This window comes from Leptopilina heterotoma, unplaced genomic scaffold (assembly GCF_015476425.1).
Source record: "Leptopilina heterotoma isolate Lh14 unplaced genomic scaffold, ASM1547642v1 Lhet_144, whole genome shotgun sequence".
Lineage (NCBI taxonomy): Eukaryota > Metazoa > Arthropoda > Insecta > Hymenoptera > Figitidae > Leptopilina > Leptopilina heterotoma.
This window is the reverse complement of record NW_025110862.1, coordinates 1-12,984: the sequence shown is the minus strand read 5'-3', so window position 1 is coordinate 12,984 and position 12,984 is coordinate 1. Positions and strand designations below refer to the sequence as shown.

Sequence of the window (12,984 nt, the reverse complement as noted above, 5' to 3'; positions counted from 1 at the left end):
AAATGGAAAAAATTTTACGTTATGAAATTCCTCCTCACGATTAATTAGAAAATTAAAGTATACATAATTCTAATCTAGATAATATTAAAATCTACCTAATAATTCTGTACATACATTTTTAAATGTATAATTAAACTATATATTGCACGTATAGAATTTAAAATTTCTCACCAAGATCGATATTTTTTTCAATTCCAAAACTAATAAATTTTCTCCCAAAAAATTATTTTTTTTCCATTTTTCACACAATTTGGAAAATTTTTATCACAAATTAAAAAGTTAAAATTTATTTAAAGATATTTTTGAATAAATTTTAAAAAAGTTAAAATTTATTTAAAGATACTTTTGAATAAATTTTAACTTTTTATTTATATTAATTAATAATTAATATGAAAAATTAATAAAAATAATATTTCTATTAATTTTTCCAAGATATACGTATTTTTTTCCAATAATATTTTTACATTGTACAATATTTACAAATTTCCAAAAGTTTCCAGTTGTTTACTTTTCCGCATATAAATTGTTTTCATTATAAAATTTTTTCACCCACGATAATAATTTGGAATTGAAAAAATTACCCTCTTGTAAAAATTTTAGTTCCCCAAAATTTTCAATCCGAGACAATTGTGATTTATCGAAATATACAAAAATTTCCTCTGCATAAACTTCGAATATTTACGAAATCATTTTCTACAAATGAAGATTTATACATTTTCTCTTCGTGTTCGACAAAAATTTTTGAATCTTTTTAAAAATTTTAATATATTTAATTGGAAAATTAAATAGATTAAATAAATGGAATTCGAAGAGAGAAAAGAACTTTTAAAAAAATATATATATAACAAAATAAATTCTCAAGTTGGTCGAATTTTGAGCATGTGCAGATTGGGATGCCATGGCACTTTTCTGAACGTTGAAGTCATCGTATCATCACGATTACGATCGTTACATGCTTCCTGTAGACAAATATCATTTTCATGATGATAACTTGAAATTCTTCTGTGTCCCTTTAATTCCAGGGGATTATTGGTATTCCAATTTTTCGCGCCAGGATCACTGACAACACGACGATGACGACAATGTTGATGTTTACGTTGATGACGATAATGATGACGATGATTATGACATTTATAATTCAAGCAATTATTCGTCTTTCTTCGCGGTGGTGGCATTGCATAATCAATATCATGCTTTTCAATTAATGGTGCATCGATTTTTATCAAAGGATTTGGATCCAAATAGAGCCAACTAACGCTGTCCATGTACGGATGTGGATGATGCGAATTTGATTCCAAGGTCACCAGATTCTTAAAAAGTGGAACCTTCAATTCACCTTGTTGCTTTTTCTGATGACGACGATGATGATGGTGATGATGGAAATTCTTTACTTTACGGCGATGATGTTTTAATTTTCTGTAAAAAAATTTATTTAATTTATAATTTCAAAATAATTATTAAAAGTAATCAAATAAAATGTATTAAAATATAAAATTTATTTCAATGAAATTTGATAAAGTTTTAAATTTTGTTTTAAATTTTTTAAAATTATTTTCGGAAATATAATTATTTTTAATAAACTTCAATTACAATATTTTTACAAGAAATAAATTCTTTCGGAATTTCTAAATTAAATTGTTCTAAACTTGAATACTTTTTGTAAAACAAAAATTTAAAAACTTTTCTTATCTATTTTCCAACAGGAATTTAAATTTCAAATAATTTATATGAAACACCTTTTGAAAATTAATTATTTCTAAAAAATGCAACTCTAACTCTTTAAAAATTCAATTATTTCTTTAGAATTTTTGAATAGAATTATTCCAAACTTTAAAAGTTTCCAAAGAAATAAAAATAGAATTTTACAAAATTTCCTATTGTTTCAATTTTCTAAAAAAATTTTTCGTGAATTTAATTATATGCGTATCTTCAAAAAATTTTAATTACTATTTTTCAAAAATATATTTTTTTTCGAATTTCCAAATTTCCAAAGATATGTCGCAAACCGAATAAGATTTTTTTAAATTTTTTGGTCTTAAATTAAAGATAAGACTTAAAGGATGACATCTATATTTAGTTACAAATTTTTTCTGCAATTTTCAAAAAATATACCACAAAGTAAAAAATAAACAAAAAAAGTTTCATTTTCTCGTTCTTTTTTTTCAAATTTGTAGATTTAATTGCTAAAATCGTAATTTTAATAAATTTTTCAAAACAATTCAATTATTTTTACAAATAAAAAAATTCTTCTCAGAAATTCAATTATTTTCAATACAATTTTAATAAAATTCAAAAAATAAAATTTTTAATTACAATTATTAAAAGAGACGATTAATTTAAAAAGTTGCATTTAAAAAGTTTCTGTATTTTAATAAAATTTTAATGAAATTCTGAGAATATTTTTAATTCTTTTAAAAAATTTTAATAAAATCAATATAATCAAATTTTTAATTTCAATTATTAAGAAACACGATTATTTTAAAATGTTGAAAGAAATTCTTCATAAAATTCAATTATTTAAGAAATTCTTCAAAAGAATTCAATTATTTTTAAAAATAGTCAAATTTTTTTCAAGAATTCAATTATTATTTTCAAAACAATTTTAACAAAATTTAATTAATAAAGTAAAATCATCGAATGTTTAATTTCAATTATTAACAAACACGATTATTTAAAAAACTTGAAAGAAATTCTTAAAAAAATTCAATTACTTTCAAAATTTCCAATTAAAATTATTAAAGAATCTCCATTATTTAAAAAAAAATCCAAAATAAATTCTTCTGTAGAATTAAATTAGGATTATCAAAAATTTTAATAAAATTCTTCTAAGGAATTCAATTATCTTGACAAAAATCAAAAATTTCCCTAGAAATTCAATATTATTTTCAAAAGTAGGTAATAAAATTCTTCTCAAAAATTAAAATATTTTCATAAATTTGAATACATTTCTTGGTAAAATTTCAATTAATTTTCAAAAATCTTTCTCAATTAAATGGTTTTCAATATCTTCTATTTTAATAAAATTTCCAAAAGAATTCAAATATATTTAAAATAACTTTTAATAAAATTCTTCGTAAAAATTCAATTATTTTCAAAAATAAGAAAAATTTGCGACAAAATTCCATTTTTCTTTATAAATAATAAAATTCTTCTCTAAAATTTAATTCTTTTCAAAAATTGTAATACAATTCTTGTCAAAATTTTAATTATTTTCATAAATTTTCCTCAATTCAATGATTTTCAATATCTATTATTTTAATAGAATTTTCCAAAAGAATTCAATTATTTAAAAAAAATGTTGATAAAATTATTCTCAAAAATTTAAATATTTTTAAAAATATGAAAAATTCTCGTCAAAATTCTAATTATCTTTATAAATAATAAAATTTTTCGAAAGTATTAAATTTTTTTCAAATTTTTAAAAAAAATTTTTTGCAAAAATTCAATGATTTTTAATACATTAATTTTAAAATTAAAAACGTTTGAACAAAAAAATTATTTTAAAAAAGTTAGGGAAATTTCATTTAAATTGTACAGGACATAATTAAATTCTCGAAAATAATTACATTATTTAAAAAAATTTAATTCTTGTGAAGAATTTTATTAAAATTTTTGAAAATTATTTCATTATTTCAAAGAATTTTATTAATATATTAAAAAATAGACGTAAATAATAATAATTAATTAGCTTATAAGTGAACTTTTCTGAATTTTAAATCTGAAATCATTCAAAAATTTGAAGTATAAATATTAATTTTTTTTTTGAACTGTCAGAGAGGGTTTAAAGTAGTTGTCCCTTATTTTTAATTTCCATTTCTTAATTTTTAATTCTTAACTTTATTACTTTTTAGTTTTTAATTTTCAATTCTTATTTTTTTGACAACTCAGTATTTTAACAATATTTTAAAAATATCAAGTTCAAAAATTGTAAAAATTTCAATGGTAGATTTTATATAAAAATAAAATTAAGTAAATTTTGTTAACAAAAATTGTAAAAATGTTAAAAGTAGATTTTATATAAAAACAAAATTAAGTAAATTTTGTTAAAAAAAATTGTGAAAATTTCAAATGTAGATTTTATATTAAAAAATAATATTAAATTTTGATAAAAAAAATTGTAAAAATTTCAAAAGTAGATTTTATATAAAAAATAATATTAAATTTTGATAAAAAAAATTGTAAAAGTTTCAAAAGTAGATTTTATATAAAAAATAATATTAAATTTTGATAAAAAAATTGTAAAAATTTAAAAAGTGGATTTTATTTAAAAATAACATTAAATTTTAGATAAATACCCTGCAAGTGACCTTGGAGTCATTCCTTGTCGTCAGTTGAGCGGATGTTCACCCCGCGGCGTTCTGTAACACTTATTCCAAATTTCCAATAACAAAACACAACTGTGAAATCGATAGAAAATCAATAGAGGCAATCCAATTCTAGAAATAATACCCCAAGCAAGAACGCCAAAAAATCTCAATTGTAATTCCTGTGAAATCCAATTGTGAATGATGACAGTGTCAAATGCCCAAAGAACAGCATTGCTGAATAATAAAAATGTAATAACTTGTCTCGCTGGTTTTGCCATCATTTGATATCTCGTGATACACGATCTTTTCGATGCCTCCGCAATCAATGTACTTTGGGCATAACTCTGTAATAATTGAAGAATCGATGCTGACAATAGCATAATGTGTCGTCCCTCCGATTCATCGTCATCCGTCCAATTCAAGCAGCAAATACAGACAATTATTGTAAATACCGAATAGAGTTGAATGCCAAATAGAGAGACATTTGAGAGTAATGTATCGAGTGCGGCTGGCGCTCTTGACACAATTGACATTTGACGTATTTGCACTAAACCACTCGCTGTCATTAGACCACTGAGACTGAGAATTGCAATTAAAGTGCCACATGTCAGCCACGAGAGTGTTGATGGCGGAAAATTTTCATCCTCCCTCACAACGAGGAAAATAAGAATTACAACGATACCAGCGACCATACATAGAATTCCCAGAAAAAGGCCTTTACTCGAACCATCGCAGCCCGCTCGATTGTGAATCGTTAAATCTTTAACTGCAAAAAAAGAAAAGACAAGAATATGTTAGTTTTTTTATTCCCTCAAATAGAAAGAAAGAAAGAAAAGCAAAATAAATTCGAATACAAAAACAAAATAGAGTCAATCTTTTTATCAAATTTTACTAAAGTTGTTTATCAATGCAAGCGGAGTTATAAAAATTAAAACACTTACTACTGTGGAATTTGTGCTTGTGAGACAAGCGATTTCGACCGACGTTTTGTCCCATAACGAAAGTCACCGCAGCTGCTATCAAACTGCAAAAGGAAAAACTATTAATAAATAAATAAATAAAAAACTATTAATTTAAATAAATAAATAAATAAAGAAAAAACTATTAATAAAAGACAATTTTTTAAAGAGAAAACAGAAAACATTGTTTAATTACAGGGTGATTGTTTTTTCATGAATAAAAAATCCCAGGTCATGAATTATTTTTCCCGGTCAAGAAAAACTCTGAAAAATTATTTTCAAGATTAAATGTTTCAATTGATTCAATTCAATTATTCTCTAGAAATTTTAAATTGTTAAATTTTAAATTCTTCTCTAATACAAATAAATTTTTAATACTTCTTGAGAAAGTTCCTTAAAAATTGAATTATTTCAAAAAAAGTTCAACTAAAATATTTCTGAAATCTACTTGTTTACAAGACAATTTCGTGAAATTAGCGAATATATGTAATTTGAAAATTTTTAATATAATATTTTAAAAAAAATGTGAATAAAACTGTAACAAAAAACTAACTTATTCAGAATTTGTAATTCAAATTAAAATTTCTGAAAATAATTTTGATATTTATATAAAAATATATAAAATTTAAAAAAAAATTGTATTACTTTTAAAAATAATTGAATTTTTGTGATGAATTTTTATTTATGAAAATAATTGAATTTTGCAAAGAATTTTATAACAATGCCTCAAAATAATTAAATTTTTGGAAATAATTTTGTTATTTATCTTTAATAATTAAAATTTTTCGAAGAATTATTTATGTAAATAATTGAATAGTTGATAAGAATTTTTTTTTTAAATTTTCAAAAATAATTGAATTCCTGAGAAGAATTTTATTATTGATGAAAATAATCGCATTCTTGCGAAGAATTTTATAAGAATTTTTTAAAATAATTGGAATTTCCAAAAAAGAAATATATTACTTTTAAAAATAATTGAATTCCTGTGAAAAATTACAATATTTTTGTAAATAATTAAATCCTTACAAACAATTTTAAACAAAACATTTTTTAAATAATTGATTTTCTGAGGAATTGAAATTAAATTTTTAAAAATAATTAAATTTTTAGAGCAGTTCCTGTAAAATTGTATACTAAAAATAATTGAATTTCTGTAATGAATTTACTCAATTGTAAATACTCTTGTTTATTACTATTAAAAAATTTTAATAAAATTTTTCGCAAGAATTTCATTATCCTCATAAATTATAAAATTCTTTAGAGCAATTCAATTATTTTTAATACAATTTGAATAAAACTTCTCTAAAGAATGTAATTTTTTTAAAAAATAATAATTAAATTCGATTATTTTTAAGAATTTTAATATAAATTCAATTATTTTCAACAATTTTGATGAAATTCTTTTTAAAAAATCATTATTTTTAAAATTTTTAATAAAATTTTTTCAAAAAATTCAATTATTTTCAAAAATTCAGATAAAATTCTTCGAAACAATTCAATTATTTATATGAATTGCAAAATCCTCCGCAAGACTTCAATTATTTTCATAAATAAGAAAATACATTATAATAATCGTAAGTTTCCTTTCCGTTAGCAAATTATCTGCATTCATTTGTTTGTTTTGAAAATTAAATTTTGTGGGTTAAGTATTGGCATTATATTTTTTAATGTCAAACTTTTTAATGTGAAAAATACTTAACTTATTAAATTGTCTCAATTCTTTGGTAAAAAATCTAAAATTATCAAAAATTCGAAAAAATTCAAAAATCCGATTTTCTTAAAATTCAACATTTTTTCCTCTCTATTATGGGATTTAGCTTCATTATTTTTGTGCTTTTGAAAAATACTTTACTTATTAAATTGTCTCGACTCTTTGGTAAAAAATCTAAAATTATCGAAAATTATCAAAAATTCAAAAATCCGAATTTCTAAAAATTCAACATTTTTTCCTCTCTTTTATAGGATTTAGCTTCATTATTTTTGTGCTTTTGAAAAATACTTTACTTATTAAATTGTCTCGACTCTTTGGTAAAAAATCTAAAATTATCGAAAATTATCAAAAATTCAAAAATCCGAATTTCTAAAAATTCAACATTTTTTCCTCTCTTTTATGGGATTTAGCTTCATTATTTTTGTGCTTTTGGAAAATACTTTACTTATTAAATTGTCTTGACTCTTTGGTAAAAAATCTAAAATTATCAAAAATTCGAAAAATTTCAAAAATACGTTTTTCTTAAAATTCAACATTTTTTCCTCTCTTTTATGGGATTTAGCTTCATAATTTTTGTGCTTTTGGAAAATACTTTACTTATTTAATATTCTCGACTCTTTGGTAAAAATTCTAAAATTATCAAAAATTCGAAAAAATTCAAAAATCCGATTTTCTTAAAATTCAATATTTTTTCTTCTCATTTATGGGATTTAGCTTCATTATTTTTGTGCTTTTAGAAAATGCTTTACTTATTTAATAGTCTCGACTCTTTGGTAAAAAATCTAAAATTATCAAAAATTCGAAAAATTCAAAATACGTTTTTCTTAAAATTCAACATTTTTTCCTCTCTTTTATAGGATTTAGCTTCATTATTTTTGTGCTTTTGAAAAATACTTTACTTATTAAATTGTCTCGACTCTTTGGTAAAAAATCTAAAATTATCGAAAATTATCAAAAATTCAAAAATCCGAATTTCTAAAAATTCAACATTTTTTCCTCTCTTTTATGGGATTTAGCTTCATTATTTTTGTGCTTTTAGAAAATGCTTTACTTATTTAATAGTCTCGACTCTTTGGTAAAAAATCTAAAATTATCAAAAATTCGAAAAAATTCAAAAATCCGATTTTCTTAAAATTCAATATTTTTTCTTCTCATTTATGGGATTTAGCTTCATTATTTTTGTGCTTTTAGAAATGCTTTACTTATTTAATAGTCTCGACTCTTTGGTAAAAAATCTAAAATTACAAAAATTTCAAAAAACGTTGTCCTTAAAAATTCACCATTTTTCCTCTCTTTTATAGGATTTAGCTTCATTATTTTGTGCGTTTGAAAAATACTTTACTTATTAAATGGGTGTCTCGACTCTTTGGTAAAAAATCTAACGAATTATCGAAAATTAATTCAAAAAATTCAAAAATTCCGAATTCTAAAAATTCAACATTTTTGCCTCTCTTTATGGGAATTTAGCTTCATTATTTTTGTGCTTATGGAAAATACCGTTACTTATTAAATTGTCCTCTACTCTTTGGTAAAAATCATAAAATTAATCAAAAATTCGAAAAAATTCAAAAATCCGATTTCTTAAAATTCAAATCGACATTTTTCTTCTCTTTTATGGGATTTACATTCATTATTTTTTGTGCTTTACTTATTAAATTGTCTCGACTCTTTGGTAAAAAATCTAAAATTATCGAAAATTATCAAAAATTCAAAAATCCGAATTTCTAAAAATTCAACATTTTTTCCTCTCTTTTATGGGATTTAGCTTCATTATTTTTGTGCTTATGGAAAATACTTTACTTATTAAATTGTCTCTACTCTTTGGTAAAAAATCTAAAATTATCAAAAATTCGAAAAATTTCAAAATACGTTTTCTTAAAATTCAACATTTTTTCCTCTCTTTTATAGGATTTAGCTTCATTATTTTGTGCTTTTGAAAAATACTTTACTTATTAAATTGTCTCGACTCTTTGGTAAAAAATCTAAAATTATCGAAAATTATCAAAAATTTAAAAATCCGAATTTCTAAAAATTCAAACATTTTTTCCTCTCTTTTATGGGATTTAGCTTCATTATTTTTGTGCTTTTAGAAAATGCTTTACTTATTTAATAGTCTCGACTCTTTGGTAAAAAATCTAAAATTATCAAAAATTCGAAAAATTTCAAAAATACGTTTTTCTTAAAATTCAACATTTTTTCCTCTCTTTTATAGGATTTAGCTTCATAATTTTGTGCTTTTGGAAAATACTTTACTTATTTAATATTCTCGACTCTTTGGTAAAAAATTCTAAAATTATCAAAAATTCGAAAAATTCAAAAATCCGATTTTCTTAAAATTCAATATTTTTTCTTCTCATTTATGGGATTTAGCTTCATTATTTTTGTGCTTTTAGAAAATGCTTTACTTATTTAATAGTCTCGACTCTTTGGTAAAAAATCTAAAATTATCAAAAATTTCAAAAAACGTTTTTCTTAAAATTCAACATTTTTTCCTCTCTTTTATAGGATTTAGCTTCATTATTTTTGTGCTTTTGAAAAATACTTTACTTATTAAATTGTCTCGACTCTTTGGTAAAAAATCTAAAATTATCGAAAATTATCAAAAATTCAAAAATCCGAATTTCTAAAAATTCAACATTTTTTCCTCTCTTTTATGGGATTTAGCTTCATAATTTTTTGCTTATGGAAAATACTTTACTTATTAAATTGTCTCTACTCTTTGGTAAAAAATCTAAAATTATCAAAAATTCGATAAAATTCAAAAATCCGATTTTCTTAAAATTCGACATTTTTTCTTCTCTTTTATGGGATTTAGATTCATTATTTTTGTGCTTTTGAAAAATACTTTACTTATTAAATTGTCTCGACTCTTTGGTAAAAAATCTAAAATTATCGAAAATTATCAAAAATTCAAAATCCGAATTTCTAAAAATTCAACATTTTTTCCTCTCTTTTATGGGATTTAGCTTCATTATTTTTGTGCTTATGGAAAATACTTTACTTATTAAATTGTCTCGACTCTTTGGTAAAAAATCTAAAATTATCAAAAATTCGAAAAATTCAAAAATCCGATTTTCTTAAAATTCAACATTTTTTCCTCTCTTTTATGGATTTAGCTTCATTATTTTGTGCTTTTGAAAAATACTTTACTTATTAAATTGTCTCTACTCTTTGGTAAAAAATCTAAAAATTATCAAAATTCGAAAAATTTCAAAATACGTTTTTCTTAAAATTCAACATTTTTTCCTCTCTTTTATAGGATTTAGCTTCATTATTTTTGTGCTTTTGAAAAATACTTTACTTATTTAATAGTCTCGACTCTTTGGTAAAAAATCTAAAATTATCGAAAAATTCGAAAAAATTCAAAAATCCGATTTCTTAAAATTCAACATTTTTTCCTCTCTTTTATGGGATTTAGCTTCATTATTTTTGTGCTTTGAGAAAATACTTTACTTATTTAAATTGTCTCGACTCTTTGGTAAAAATCTAAAATTATCAAAAATTCGAAAAATTTCAAAATACGTTTTTCTTAAAATTCAACATTTTTTCCTCTCTTTTATAGGATTTAGCTTCATTATTTTTGTGCTTTTGGAAATACTTTACTTATTAAATTGTCTCGACTCTTTGGTAAAAATCTAAAATTATCGAAAATATCGAAAAATTTCAAAATCCGAATTTTCTTAAAATTCAACATTTTTTCCTCTCTTTTATGGGATTTAGCTTCATTATTTTTGTGCTTTTAGAAAATGCTTTACTTATTTAATAGTCTCGGACTCTTTGGTAAAAAATCTAAAATTATCAAAAATTCGAAAAATTTCAAAAATCCGATTTTCTTAAATTCAATATTTTTTCCTCTCTTTTATAGGATTTAGCTTCATAATTTTTGTGCTTTTAGGAAAATACTTTACTTATTTAATAGTCTCGACTCTTTGGTAAAATATCTAAAATTATCAAAATTCGAAAAATTCAAAATCCGATTTTCTTAAAATTCAACATTTTTTTCTTCTCTTTTATGGATTTAGCTTCATTATTTTTGTGCTTTTAGAAAATGCTTTACTTATTTAATAGTCTCGACTCTTTGGTAAAAAATCTAAAATTATCAAAAATTCGAAAAAATTCAAAAATCCGATTTTCTTAAAATTCAATATTTTTCTTCTCATTTATGGGATTTAGCTTCATTATTTTTGTGCTTTTAGAAAAATGCTTTACTTATTTAATAGTCTCGACTCTTTGGTAAAAAATCTAAATTATCAAAAATTTCAAAAATTCAAATACGTTTTCTTAAAATTCAACATTTTTTCCTCTCTTTTATAGGATTTAGCTTCATTATTTTTGTGCTTTTGAAAAATACTTTACTTATTAAATTGTCTCGACTCTTTGGTAAAAAATCTAAAATTATCGAAAATTATCAAAAATTCAAAAATCCGAATTTCTAAAAATTCAACATTTTTTCTCTCTTTTATGGGATTTAGCTTCATTATTTTTGTGCTTATGGAAAATACTTACTTATTAAATTGTCTCTACTCTTTGGTAAAAAATCTAAAATTATCGAAAAATTATCAAAATTCAAAAATCCGAATTTCTAAAATTCGAACATTTTTTCCTCTCTTTTATGGGATTTAGCTTCATTATTTTTGTGCTTATGGAAAATACTTTACTTATTAAATTGTCTCTACTCTTTGGTAAAAATCTAAAATTATCAAAAATTCGAAAAATTTCAAAATACGTTTTTCTAAAATTCAACATTTTTTCCTCTCTTTTTATAGGATTTAGCTTCATTATTTTTGTGCTTTTGAAAATACTTTACTTATTAAATTGTCTCGACTCTTTGGTAAAAAATCTAAAATTATCGAAAATTATCAAAAATTCAAAATCCGAATTTCTAAAAATTCAACATTTTTTTCCTCTCTTTTATGGGATTTAGCTTCATTATTTTTGTGCTTTAGAAAATGACTTACTTATTTAATATGTCTCGACTCTTTGGTAAAAAATCTAAAATTATCAAAATTCGAAAAATTTCAAAAATACGTTTTTCTTAAAATTCAACATTTTTTCCTCTCTTTTATAGGATTTAGCTTCATAATTTTTGTGCTTTTGAAAATACTTTACTTATTAAATTGTCTCGACTCTTTGGTAAAAATCTAAAATTATCAAAAATTCGAAAAATTCAAAAATCCGATTTTCTTAAAATTCAACATTTTTTCCTCTCATTTATGGGATTTAGCTTCATTATTTTTGTGCTTTTAGAAAATGCTTTACTTATTTAATTAGTCTCGACTCTTTGGTAAAAAATCTAAAATTATCAAAATTCGAAAAATTTCAAAAATCCGATTTTCTTAAAATTCAACATTTTTCCTCTCTTTTATGGGATTTAGCTTCATTATTTTTGTGCTTTTAGAAAATGCTTTACTTATTTAATAGTCTCGACTCTTTGGTAAAAATCTAAAATTATCAAAATTCGAAAAATTCAAAAATACGATTTTCTTAAAATTCAACATTTTTTCTCTCTTTATGGGATTAGCTTCATTATTTTGTGCTTTTAGAAAATGCTTTACTTATTAATAGTCTCGACTCTTGGTAAAAATCTAAAATTATCAAAAATTCGAAAAATTTCAAAATACGTTTTTCTTAAAATTCAACATTTTTCCTCTCTTTATAGGATTTAGCTTCATACTTTTTGTGCTTTGGAAAATACTTTACTTATTAATTTCTCGACTCTTGGTAAAAATTCTAAATTATCAAAATTCGAAAAAATTCAAAAATCCGCTTTTCTTAAAATTCATATTTTTTTCTTTACATTATTTTTGTATTTAGCTCATTTTTGTCTTTTAACGAAAATGACTTTGACCTTATTTAATCGTCTCGGACTCTTTGGTAAAAAAGTGCCATGTAAATTATCAAAATTCGAAAAAAATTCAAAAGCCGATTTTCCTTAAATTCAATATTTTTTCTCTCATTTATGAGGATTTAGCTTGTCAGATATTTTTTGTGCTTTTCAGAGAAATTG

The 12,984-nt window shown here is 22.1% G+C and overlaps 2 protein-coding genes across 2 annotated transcripts; both read right to left on the bottom strand.

Moving 5' to 3' along the window:
- Nucleotides 1–448: 448 nt before the first annotated feature.
- On the bottom strand, nucleotides 449–4,457 carry LOC122498215. The gene is made up of 2 exons (XM_043605846.1): nucleotides 4,296–4,457; nucleotides 449–1,416 (listed from the first exon to the last, which is right to left on the bottom strand). Exons 1-2 carry the CDS (start codon nucleotides 4,316–4,318, stop codon nucleotides 858–860), a joined length of 582 nt encoding a protein of 193 aa, XP_043461781.1. The 5' UTR covers nucleotides 4,319–4,457; the 3' UTR covers nucleotides 449–857.
- Nucleotides 4,328–5,331, bottom strand: LOC122498211 (proton channel OtopLc-like; the record flags this gene model as incomplete). Its single annotated transcript, XM_043605842.1, is given in 2 exon segments — nucleotides 4,328–5,073; nucleotides 5,249–5,331. Coding segments are annotated over 2 exon segments (829 nt in total), but the record flags the coding sequence as incomplete, so codon positions are not given.
- Nucleotides 5,332–12,984: the final 7,653 nt, after the last annotated feature.